Here is a 12,081-nt window from a genome sequence, read left to right as displayed (position 1 = left end):
GTACATTATCTTCCAAATTTTATACCAAAATACCCTACCCCCAAAAAATCAAACCCAAAACCTCTTTCCCAATGCCCCTCATAATATCTTTGTCCCCCAAAAATGGGTCATGGGACACAGAGTCAACAGCATTGGAGGTTTGCAGTTGCCTCAAATGCGCAACGCTCTCTCTCTCCACCTGAGCGGGTTGCGCATTTGAGGTAACAGAATAGGGACGGCCCCACATATCCCCTTCCCAGAATGATGATTCAGAGTATAGGGTTTGGGGCGGGCATCATTTTTACTTTTGGCTGTACTCTGGGTCATCATTCTGGGAAAATAATTGGCATATCAGTACTAAAATTGCAATTATCTCCCCCCCCCCCCCCATAGTACTCTTCATCCATTCCTGGAAAATAAATGAAGGGAACACCCGTCTGTTCCAAATCTCCACTTCACCCTATACACCTTCCTTAGGGGGTGTACTGTTTGTAATAGGCTCACATGTGGGTGTTCCTTTCTTGTATTTTCCTCTGAATGTATGTAACTGTTAGGTCCGTAACAAACATCCGCCTCAAATGCAAAGAGTTCTCGCTGAGCTCTGTCGTATTTCCAGGCGACAATTCGGAGTCACATGTTAGTTGTTCCCAGAAAAATGAAGCAGAGTATAGGTTGAAAATTGCAATATTCAAAAGCTACCCTTCATCCATTCCTGGAAAATAAATTTAGGAAACACCTGTGCATTAAAAATGTCCTCTTTACCCCTATACCCATTCCTCAGGGTGGGTACTTTCTGTAATGGTGTCACATGTGGGTGTTTCATTTTTGTATTTTCCTCAGAATGTATGTAACCGTCAGCTACTGATATGCCATAGGCCACAAATACAAAGTGACCTCTATGACTTCTGAGCCTTGTTGTGCGCCCGTCCAGCACGTTACCCCATATGTGGATGTATTTTTATAGTCAGGGGGAAAAGCCCTCCAAAATGTGTAACCCAATTCCTCATATTACCCCTTGTGAAAATGTTAATAATTGGGTAACCCCAGCATTTTACTGTAAAAAAATCTAATTTTTCAATTTATGGCCCACTTTTCAAAAAACCTGTGAGGTGTAAGTACTCACTGTAACACTGTTACGTTCCCCAAGGGGTCTAGTTTCCAAAATGTATGCCATGTTTTTTTTTTTTTTTTACTGTCCTGGCACCATAGGGGCTTCCGAAATGCGGCATGTCCCCAGAGCAAAATTTGTAACTCCTCTTCTGAGACCTGTAGTGCGCCAGCAGAGCACTTTTCACCCCCATATGGGGCGTTTTCTGAATCAGGAGAAATTGGGCTTCAAATTTTGGGGGGTATTTTCTGCTTTAACCCTTTGTAAAAATGTTAAATTTTTGGGAAACCAAGCATTTTTGGTAAAATTTATTCTTTTTTTTTTGCATATGCCAAAGTCGTGAAACCCTTGTGGGGTATTAAGGTTCACTTTACCCCTTGTTACGTTCCCCAAGGGGTCTAGTTTCCAAAATGGTATGCCATGTGTTTTTTTTTTGCTGTCGTGGCACCATAGGGGCTTCCTAAAAGAGGCATGCCCCCAGAGCAAAATTTGCTTCAAAAAAGCCAAATGTGACTCCTTCTCTTCTGGGACCTGTAGTGCGCCAGCAGAGCACTTTTCACCCCCATATGGGGTGTTTTCTGAATCGGGAGAAATTGGACTTCAAATTTTGGGGGGTATTTTCTGCTTTAACCCTTTGTAAAAATGTAAAATTTTTGGGAAATCAAGCATTTTTGGTAAAATTTATTCATTTTTTTTTGCATATGCCAAAGTCGTGAAACCCCTGTGGGGTATTAAGGTTCACTTTACCCCTTGTTACGTTCCCCAAGGGGTCTAGTTTCCAAAATGGTATGCCATGTGTTTTTTTTTTGCTGTCCTGGCACCATAGGGGCTTCCTAAATGAGGCATGCCCCCAGAGCAAAATTTGCTTCAAAAAAGCCAAATGTGACTCCTTCTCTTCTGGGACCTGTAGTGCGCCAGCAGAGCACTTTTCACCCCCATATGGGGTGTTTTCTGAATCGGGAGAAATTGGGCTTCAAATTTTGGGGGGTATTTTCTGCTTTAACCCTTTGTAAAAATGTCAAATTTTTGGGAAATCAAGCATTTTTGGTAAAATGTATTCTTTTTTTTTTTGCATATGCCAAAGTCGTGAAACCCTTGTGGGGTATTAAGGTTCACTTTACCCCTTGTTACGTTCCCCAAGGGGTCTAGTTTCCAAAATGGTATGCCATGTGTTTTTTTTTTGCTGTCCTGGCACCATAGGGGCTTCCTAAAAGAGGCATGCTCCCAGAGCAAAATTTGCTTCAAAAAAGCCAAATGTGACTCCTTCTCTTCTGGGACCTGTAGTGCGCCAGCAGAGCACTTTTCACCCCCATATGGGGTGTTTTCTGAATCGGGAGAAATTGGGCTTCAAATTTTGGGGGGTATTTTCTGCTTTAACCCTTTGTAAAAATGTAAAATTTTTGGGAAACCAAGCATTTTTGGTAAAATTTATTCTTTTTTTTTTGCATATGCCAAAGTCGTGAAACCCCTGTGGGGTATTAAGGTTCACTTTACCCCTTGTTACGTTCCCCAAGGGGTCTAGTTTCCAAAATGGTATGCCATGTGTTTTTTTTTTGCTGTCCTGGCACCATAGGGGCTTCCTAAATGAGGCATGCCCCCAGAGCAAAATTTGCTTCAAAAAAGCCAAATGTGACTCCTTCTCTTCTGGGACCTGTAGTGCGCCAGCAGAGCACTTTTCACCCCCATATGGGGTGTTTTCTGAATCGGGAGAAATTGGGCTTCAAATTTTGGGGGGTATTTTCTGCTTTAACCCTTTGTAAAAATGTAAAATTTTTGGGAAATCAAGCATTTTTGGTAAAATTTATTCTTTTTTTTTTGCATATGCCAAAGTCGTGAAACCCCTGTGGGGTATTAAGGTTCACTTTACCCCTTGTTACGTTCCCCAAGGGGTCTAGTTTCCAAAATGGTATGCCATGTGTTTTTTTTTTGCTGTCCTGGCACCATAGGGGCTTCCTAAATGAGGCATGCCCCCAGAGCAAAATTTGCTTCAAAAAAGCCAAATGTGACTCCTTCTCTTCTGGGACCTGTAGTGCGCCAGCAGAGCACTTTTCACCCCCATATGGGGTGTTTTCTGAATCGGGAGAAATTGGGCTTCAAATTTTGGGGGGTATTTTCTGCTTTAACCCTTTGTAAAAATGTAAAATTTTTGGGAAATCAAGCATTTTTGGTAAAATTTATTCTTTTTTTTTTGCATATGCCAAAGTCGTGAAACCCCTGTGGGGTATTAAGGTTCACTTTACCCCTTGTTACGTTCCCCAAGGGGTCTAGTTTCCAAAATGGTATGCCATGTGTTTTTTTTTTGCTGTCCTGGCACCATAGGGGCTTCCTAAATGAGGCATGCCCCCAGAGCAAAATTTGCTTCAAAAAAGCCAAATGTGACTCCTTCTCTTCTGGGACCTGTAGTGCGCCAGCAGAGCACTTTTCACCCCCATATGGGGTGTTTTCTGAATCGGGAGAAATTGGGCTTCAAATTTTGGGGGGTATTTTCTGCTTTAACCCTTTGTAAAAATGTAAAATTTTGGGGAAATCAAGCATTTTTGGTAAAATTTATTCTTTTTTTTTTGCATATGCCAAAGTCGTGAAACCCCTGTGGGGTATTAAGGTTCACTTTACCCCTTGTTACGTTCCCCAAGGGGTCTAGTTTCCAAAATGGTATGCCATGTGTTTTTTTTTTGCTGTCCTGGCACCATAGGGGCTTCCTAAAAGAGGCATGCCCCCAGAGCAAAATTTGCTTCAAAAAAGTGAAATGTGACTCCTTCTCTTCTGGGACCTGTAGTGCGCCAACAGAGCACTTTTCACCCCCATATGGGGTGTTTTCTGAATCGGGAGAAATTGGGCTTCAAATTTTGGGGGGTATTTTCTGCTTTAACCCTTTGTAAAAATGTCAAATTTTTGGGAAATCAAGCATTTTTGGTAAAATTTATTCTTTTTTTTTTGCATATGCCAAAGTCGTGAAACCCCTGTGGGGTATTAAGGTTCACTTTACCCCTTGTTACGTTCCCCAAGGGGTCTAGTTTCCAAAATGGTATGCCATGTGTTTTTTTTTTGCTGTCCTGGCACCATAGGGGCTTCCTAAATGAGGCATGCCCCCAGAGCAAAATTTGCTTCAAAAAAGCCAAATGTGACTCCTTCTCTTCTGGGACCTGTAGTGCGCCAGCAGAGCACTTTTCACCCCCATATGGGGTGTTTTCTGAATCGGGAGAAATTGGGCTTCAAATTTTGGGGGGTATTTTCGGATTTAACCCTTTGTAAAAATGTCAAATTTTTGGGAAACCAAGCATTTTAGATTTTTTTTTTTTTTTTTTTTTACATTTGCAAAAGTTGTGAAACCCCTGTGGGGTATTAAGGCTCACTTAATTCCTTGTTACGTTCCTCAAGGGGTCTAGTTTCCAAAATGGTATGGCATGTGGGCGGTTTTAGCTGTTCTGGCACCATAGGGGCTTCCTAAATGCAACATGCCCCCCAAAAACCATTTCAGAAAAATATACTCTCCAAAATCCCCTTGTCGCTCCTTCGCTTCTGAGCCTTCTACTGCGCCCGCCGAACAATTAACATAGACATATGAGGTATGTGCTTACTCGAGAGGAATTGGGCTACAAACACAAGTAAAAATTTTCTCCTTTTACCCCTTGCAAACATAAAAAAATTGGGTCTACAAGAACATGCGAGTGTAAAAAATGAAGATTTTGAATTTTCTCCTTCACTTTGCTGCTATTCCTGTGAAACACCTAAAGGGTTAACACACTTACTGAATGTCATTTTGAATACTTTGGGGGGTGCAGTTTTTATAATGGGGTCATTTATGGTGTATTTCTAATATGAAGACCCTTCAAATCCACTTCAAACCTGAACTGGTCCCTGAAAAATATTGAGTTTGAAAATTTTGTGAAAATTTGGAAAATTGCTGCTGAACTTTGAAGCCCTCTGGTGTCTTCCAAAAGTAAAAACTCGTCAATTTTATGATGCAATCATAAAGTAGACATATTGTATATGTGAATAAAAAATAAATTTATTTTGAATATCCATTTTCCTTACAAGCAGAGAGCTTCAAAGTTAGAAAAATGCAAAATTTTCAGTTTTTTCGTCAAATTTTGGGATTTTTCACCAAGAAATGATGCAAGTTACCATAAAATTTTACCACTATGTTAAAGTAGAATATGTCACGAAAAAACAATCTCGGAATCAGAATGATAACTAAAAGCATTCCAGAGTTATTAATGTTTAAAGTGACAGTGGTCAGAATTGCAAAAAACGCTCCGGTCCTTAAGGTATAAAATGGCCTAGTCCTTAAGGGGTTAAGGGGTATTCCAGGATTTTTTTTTTTTTTTTAACAATTTTAGAGATGAGCGAACTTACAGTAAATTCGATTCTTCTCGGCTCGGCAGTTGATGACTTTTAGTGCATAAATTAGTTCAGCTTTCCGGTGCTCCCGTGGGCTGGAAAAGGTGGATACAGTCCTAGGAGACTCTTTCCTAGGACTGTATCCACCTTTTCCAGCCCACCGGAGCACCGGAAAGCTGAACTAATTAATGCAGGAAAAGTCAGCAACCGCCAAGCCAAGAAGTTCGTGACGAATCGAATTTACTGCAAGTTCGCTCATCTCTAAACAATTTGTTTGGTTTAAAAAAAAAATTACAAACAAAACATGAGCCGGGACAAAGGATTTTTTAAATTTTTTTATTTGTCTATACTAAAGAGACTGTAAAGTTAGTGTAGTTCATAATATAGTGTAGAAAAGTCCAAAAAAATATATAAAAAGAATGCCCTCACCACACTGGTGTATGAGCTGGTCGTGAGCTGGAATCTTTATTGCATCCAAAGATATCACGGTACACAGCTATTCAAGCTTGACAAACAGCGGGATCACGGGTGCTCGTGTGCACGAGCACCCGTGATCCCGCTGTTTGTCAAGCTTGAATAGCTGTGTACCGTGATACCGTCACACACTTGGCCGGAAGAAGCATCGGCTGACGCGAAACTAGTTGCCACCCAGTGGTGTGCCCCCGTTTCTCGAGAGCGGCTGCTCTCACTCCACCCCCCCCCCCCCCCCCGCGCTCCATGGCCGTCATATGCTGGTTCATCCCAATATGAACAAAAGTTCTTCATTTTGGACACCTTGTTTGATGAGTGTGGTTCATTTCGTTGCCTTCTTTTGAAGTATTTGGAATATATTCTCTACACCACTATTGAAGCCGCACCGCCTTAGATCCCATAATAGCAGCAGGTGTCGCACCGGCATTTGATTATCCCGCACGTCTTGCTGGTTAATATAGCTCTGCAGTGCCCGATAGCTATCCCCTCTCTTTGTGATTACATGTGACCTTATGGTGGATAACCCCTTTAAGGTGTGAATACTATTTCATCTAACACTGGCAAATCTAATGCGTTTTCTGTGTCATGACACATGAAAGAAACAAATCAAATGTTTTGAGCAATAAAGTATGTAAATTAAGTCACTACATAAATTAAACTGTTCCTACCAGTAGGTGACACAATAGATAATTTTACTCTACATTCCTAAGGAAGGTTCTCTAGCACAACAAGTGGCCACAAATTGTATCGCAAGTAAAATGTAATCAATGGTTTTTATGTGAACTATTATTTGTAATGCTTCATATGTATATTTATAATAAAGCCCCATACTGTATGGACATGAACGTTTATAGGTGTGGTGTCCCAGTGCAGAATATGCTCTGTCAGGTAAATGCTGCCTCAGGTGCAACCCTAACAGCCTGTTCTGGGCCCCACTGCTCCAAGTGCTGTATTGTTGTATGTTCTGATCTACTTGTACCATGATTTCCTATGTATGTGTTTTGTTGCCTTTAATAAATGTTTATATGCCTTTAATGCAGAGGAAGCCATGTGATCTTCATGCCCAATTGGATGCCCCCTGGTCTGTCCCCGAAGAAGTGTATGGGGGAGGAGTTAGTAAGGAATGGAGAAGTTCTGAGGAGAGAGGAGAGTGGATGTCACCTTCAGACCTTTGCTGTGGACCTATACCTCTTCATATGGGGACAGGCCTAGGAGATCCAGTTGCTGCACTAATCTGTTCCTAATTGACAACACCATTCACAGGATCCAGCTGACCAGGTAAGTCAAGTTCAGGTAAGTCAAGTTCCAAAAGGATAGCAGGAGATAGAAAGCCTCAGGTAACTCTGGTCCAAATAGGTCCAGTCTGAAGAGCAGAGTCAGTGTTTGTTAGCTCCAAAGTCTTATCCAAGCTACTCAGTCAAGTTCCAAGACCAGATCAGTCTAAAGTATATTTCAGCAAGTGAGAAGCTAGTCAGCAAGGACTACACATCCCATAGTGCTTAGAAGCTACTGTGATCCCTAAAGCAGTCTCCAGCAAACTTTGTACTAAATACTGAACTTTCCTGTTTAACCTGCAAGTTCCTGAGTACAGTAAAAGCAGTTTATGTAACCCTGCATCGCTGGTAGTTATTGCCTCAGTGCTTGGCCCAGGAAGCTGCTATCATTGCAGTGTGGAGGTTAACACTACCTTGGCATCATGAACTGTGTCTAGTTGTTCCCCGCAACCACCGCCAGCACACTTCACGCCAGTCGGTCACCACACAGCGCTCTATTCTGTTACCCTACAAAACCTCAAGTAATTCTTGTCTCTTACCTGAGTCTGCCATCTTCTGCCGCTGCTCCTCCTGGTATAATCTTGGTTATAAATATTCCTGGGTCATCTCCTACATGGGGGTTATCTATTCCTCCAGCGATACTAAAGCCAAGACCTGAATTTCCCTGTAATTAAATATAATAGAACCATAATGCATCACATAGCAAATATAAGACACAAAAAAACATACAATTGATAAACATATATATGGCTGAAGATATTTCAATAAAACTTGGTACACTTATTACCTATATGTCAACTACAAATATAGTAGACTTAAATGAACCCTAAGCCAACCCCTTATGCGAGGGTGAGTGGGTGGGTGGGAAGTCCCGGGTGGGTGGGAAGTCCCATGCAAGACTATGGGTCTTCTGTTACATCTCCTGATCGTGTTACTCTCAGGCTGAAGAGATTGCCCGGGATTCTTAAAAATCCTTCTATGGTCCAGAGAACAGACAGCGCAGGACGGGATATGAGGACAGGATATGAGAATGGGATATGAGGACAGGATAGGAGGACAGAATATGAGGACAGGATATGAGGACAGGATATTAGGATGTGATATGAGGACGGGATATGAGTTAGGGATATAAGGACGAGATATGAGATAGGGATATGAGGATGGAATATGAGGTCGGGATATGAGGACAGAATATGAGGATGGGATATGAAGCTGGGATATGAGGACAGGATATGAGGACAGGATATGAGGATGGGCTATGAGGTTGGGATATGAGGACGGGATATAAGATAGGGATATAAGGACGAGATATGAGGACAGAATATGAAGATGGGATATGAGGTTGGGATATGTGGACAGGGAATGAGGACAGGATATGAGGTTGGGATATGAGGACGAGATATGAGATAGGGATATGAGGACGGAATATGAGGTCGGGATATGAGGACAGGGAATGAAACTTTGAGGTCAAAGTATGAGGACAGGATTGAGCATTGTTGTTTTTCCTCTCTGACAAGGTTTAGGTAGGAAGACCGAGCAAAGCTAAGTACCCAACCATGATACATCCCATTACAGCAAATTAAAGCCAAAAAACAATACAATAGTATAATAAATATAGAAGAGAAGAGAACATAGAAGTTCCATACCAAAAAATTTTATGGGCCTTCATTATGCATTATACTTGGCAACATTTTAAAAATAAATAAATAGTAAATATAAGCCCCACCGTGGGAACCTGGGAAGGCCTCCAAATGGCCGGGACTACCCACACAATTTCCCATCATATCAGGACTGTTGACAAGTATGCATTATGGTACCTGATTTTGCCAACCTGGACTGAAGGGTCTTGAATTTGCAGCCTTACATACATTCAACCCTACAAATAGCAAAAGGGATGTAACAACCTTCACTGGGTCCCCTTGCAAAAAGCCCCTATGGTACATAGACCTTTTGCTAGGGACTGGGGTTTTCAGCCATAGCCAACCATTTTGCATGTCTTGAAAAGCTATAGAAGCCTTTTATAAATGAAAGACGATTTCCTCCAAAAACAGTGCCACACCTGTCCTCAGTTTTTTTTTTTTGGTATTGCAGTTCAGTTCCATTAAAATTAATGGAGCCATATATTAATTAAGATTGCTTACAACTCAGTTTTTCAAATGTCAGGCTGCAGCCATTAACAGGGGGAGCTAATCAGCTCCACCTACATTCCTCTATGAAGGGCCTGTAAGGAACAGATTATGCATACAGGAAATGTTGCTGCCTCTGTGAGTGACACAGTTTCACATTAACCCCCCCCCCCCCCCCATAAAAAAAAAAAAAAAAAAGATTGACACATTCTGTAGGTTAACACATGGTGAATAGTGCTGTAGCTTTCCCTTATCTGCCCCCCCCCCCAGGCCAAAACAGTACCTCAATTTAGTGACCCCTGACTTACACTTTTGCCTTATTCTGTGTGTATGAAGTCTTGTTACAATTCAGTTGATTTTCTCCTACCTCATTGGTAACTGTGACTTTGTAATTGTGCGCCTTCCGATAATGACCCTGTGGTACCCCGCCGGTAACTGTGAGCCCTCCAATACTGACCTCTGTAGCACCACACTGGTAACTGTGACCCTTTCAATACTGCCCGAGCAGCACCTCACTGGTACTTGGGACCTGTCCAATACTGATTCCTGTAGCACCCCATGGGTAACTGTAAGCCCTCCCATACTGCCCCAATTGCACCCCACTGGTAACTGTGATCCTTCCAATACTGCCCCATGTAGCACCCCACTGGTAACCAAGTTCCATCCAATTCTGCCCCCTGTAGCACTCATTGGTAACTGTGACCCTGTCCAATATTGGTATCCCACTGGTTATTGTGACCCATTCAATATTGACCACTGTAGCACCTCAATGGTAACTATGACCCTCACCGACACTGAATTTATTAGTCCACCACTGGTAGTTGTATTCCCTCCAATACTGACCATGGTGGCAGCCAACTGGTAACTGTTTCCCCTCCAATACTGACCCCTTTAGTCCTGTGATCCTTCACCCATGTGGTATTCCACTGGTAACTGTGACCTTTCTAATACTGCCCCATGTGGTATCCCACTGGTAACTATGATCTTTCTAATAATGCCCCGTGTGGTACCCAGTTGGTAACCGGGACCTTTCTAATACTGCCTCCTGTGGTACCCTACTGGTAACTGTGACCCTTCTAAAACTGCCCCTCTGGAACCCCCATGGTAACTGTGGCCCATCCAATACTGTCCCCTGTGGTACCCCATTGCTAATTGTGACTCTTTTAATACTGCCCCCTGTGAAACTCCACTTATAACTGTAACTGGTACCCCACCAGAACCATTCTCTGCTTTCTATTGTGCAGCACACGGCTTTTGAAGATTTTTCTCTTCTCATACAGATGATAGTAATGAAGTGTAATTAGGCTTCGGGATATTTATTATGATTAAAGTTCTGAAGATTAGGCAGTTCTGTCTGAAGAGAGTCAGTAAACCAGGACGTATTATCCATCCTATAAATAAGACATGGAGTATGGGAGCAGATGATAGAATCTGCAAAAGATAATGTAGGGCTCACGGAATAAAGCAACACTCTGTATCACCCCATTAAAATGTTAATAAGCCGATGTGGTGAGACGCAGGTACATGGTATTTCTATTCTAAATGAAAACATAAGATAAGAATCTTCACAAATATCATCCAATTCATTGCTTATTAGCCTCCCAGTCATCTCAGCCTTGTTGTCTACATTATTGATTCTGCATGACTTATCCACAGAGCTGCGTGGGCTAAGGCACATATCTGGATTTCTGATACTAAATGACTGAGAGGATCTTGGGTGGATGGATGTGAAGGGGAAGAATTGGTGGCAAATTTGTGGCCACATTATTTCTCCATTTACTTTGTTCGGTTCCTTGCTATGCACTGTGTTTCGATGGTCAAGCTATGTGTACATAAATTTTTTTTTGAGGGGGGGGGGGTATATAATGACCATTTAACAGCTCAAAAAACACCCCATAGAGCTACACTTTTTTTTACTATTACATTACATTGAACGCAAAAGCAAAATGGCACATGCATATTCTTTTAATGGCAGTAATTGTTAAGGCTGTAAAATGAACTGGTCACAGTAGTTTCAAACCATTTCCTTCCACATGACGGCCCATGTGATCTGTAACATATTTTTTTTATTAATTTCCTTTATTAAAAATGATTTTGTACCCCAGAAAAAAAGTGCTAAAGTCTTGGCCATTAGATGTCTCACTTGCCTTTATTCTGCAGTTCACGGCCTGTTGTTAGGGGAATTCTGTCTCTAGCAGCAGAGAGACAAGGGTGGAACACAGGAAATGGAGGCAGGGCTTAACTACTATTATTTGCTGGAAAGAAATAGCAAGGCTGGACTGTGTTCCTGCAAATTGTGAGCCTGTCTCTGTCTCCATCTGTTGCAAAACAGCTGGAGGCATCATGGTTGGGAAAAACTGCTCTAGAGGATCCTTATTGGCTCTGAAAAGTAACTCAAGTTTTTTCTTTCATCTAAGCAGTAGCACCAGTAGCTTAGTGCTTAGTGTAACCTCTCCTTGCTGTTACTGTTTCTTTCCTTTCTGCTCACATATCACCTTGCAAACCCAACACATCTGTAAGCCTTTCTCCTTCCAAACACCATTTACAGTACTGGAATGAGTAAATCATCCCCAAGTAGAGTGCCAGGCTGTTTCTTTCAGCACATTTTCACCAACATTATGTCACGGCAGAGCAGTAAGTATCAGGTGTGGTGCTGTGATTGGCAAGACAAGTAAGGGAAAGGAAGTGCTTGTGTGTGCTATATAGGCAAACAGACCAGTTCTGGTCCCACCGCCTGAAATAGAGAGCATGAGAAGTAGCTGTGCATCATGGATGGGGCTCT

At 42.0% G+C, this 12,081-nt stretch overlaps 1 protein-coding gene across 15 annotated transcripts in view; it reads right to left on the bottom strand.

Annotated features, from left to right (window-relative positions):
* The window catches only part of DLG2 (discs large MAGUK scaffold protein 2), a 1,357,480-nt gene that overhangs the window by 430,865 nt on the left and 914,534 nt on the right, over positions 1–12,081 (bottom strand). For all 15 annotated transcript variants that reach the window (XM_056561360.1, XM_056561363.1, XM_056561361.1 and 12 more), the window contains one exon: positions 7,713–7,837. In XM_056561360.1, coding sequence (XP_056417335.1) covers positions 7,713–7,837 — 125 coding nt within the window. The remainder of the gene's footprint in view (positions 1–7,712; positions 7,838–12,081) is intronic.

This window comes from Hyla sarda, chromosome 2 (genome assembly GCF_029499605.1).
Source record: "Hyla sarda isolate aHylSar1 chromosome 2, aHylSar1.hap1, whole genome shotgun sequence".
Taxonomy (NCBI): domain Eukaryota; kingdom Metazoa; phylum Chordata; class Amphibia; order Anura; family Hylidae; genus Hyla; species Hyla sarda.
This window is presented reverse-complemented; position numbering and strand designations above follow the sequence as displayed.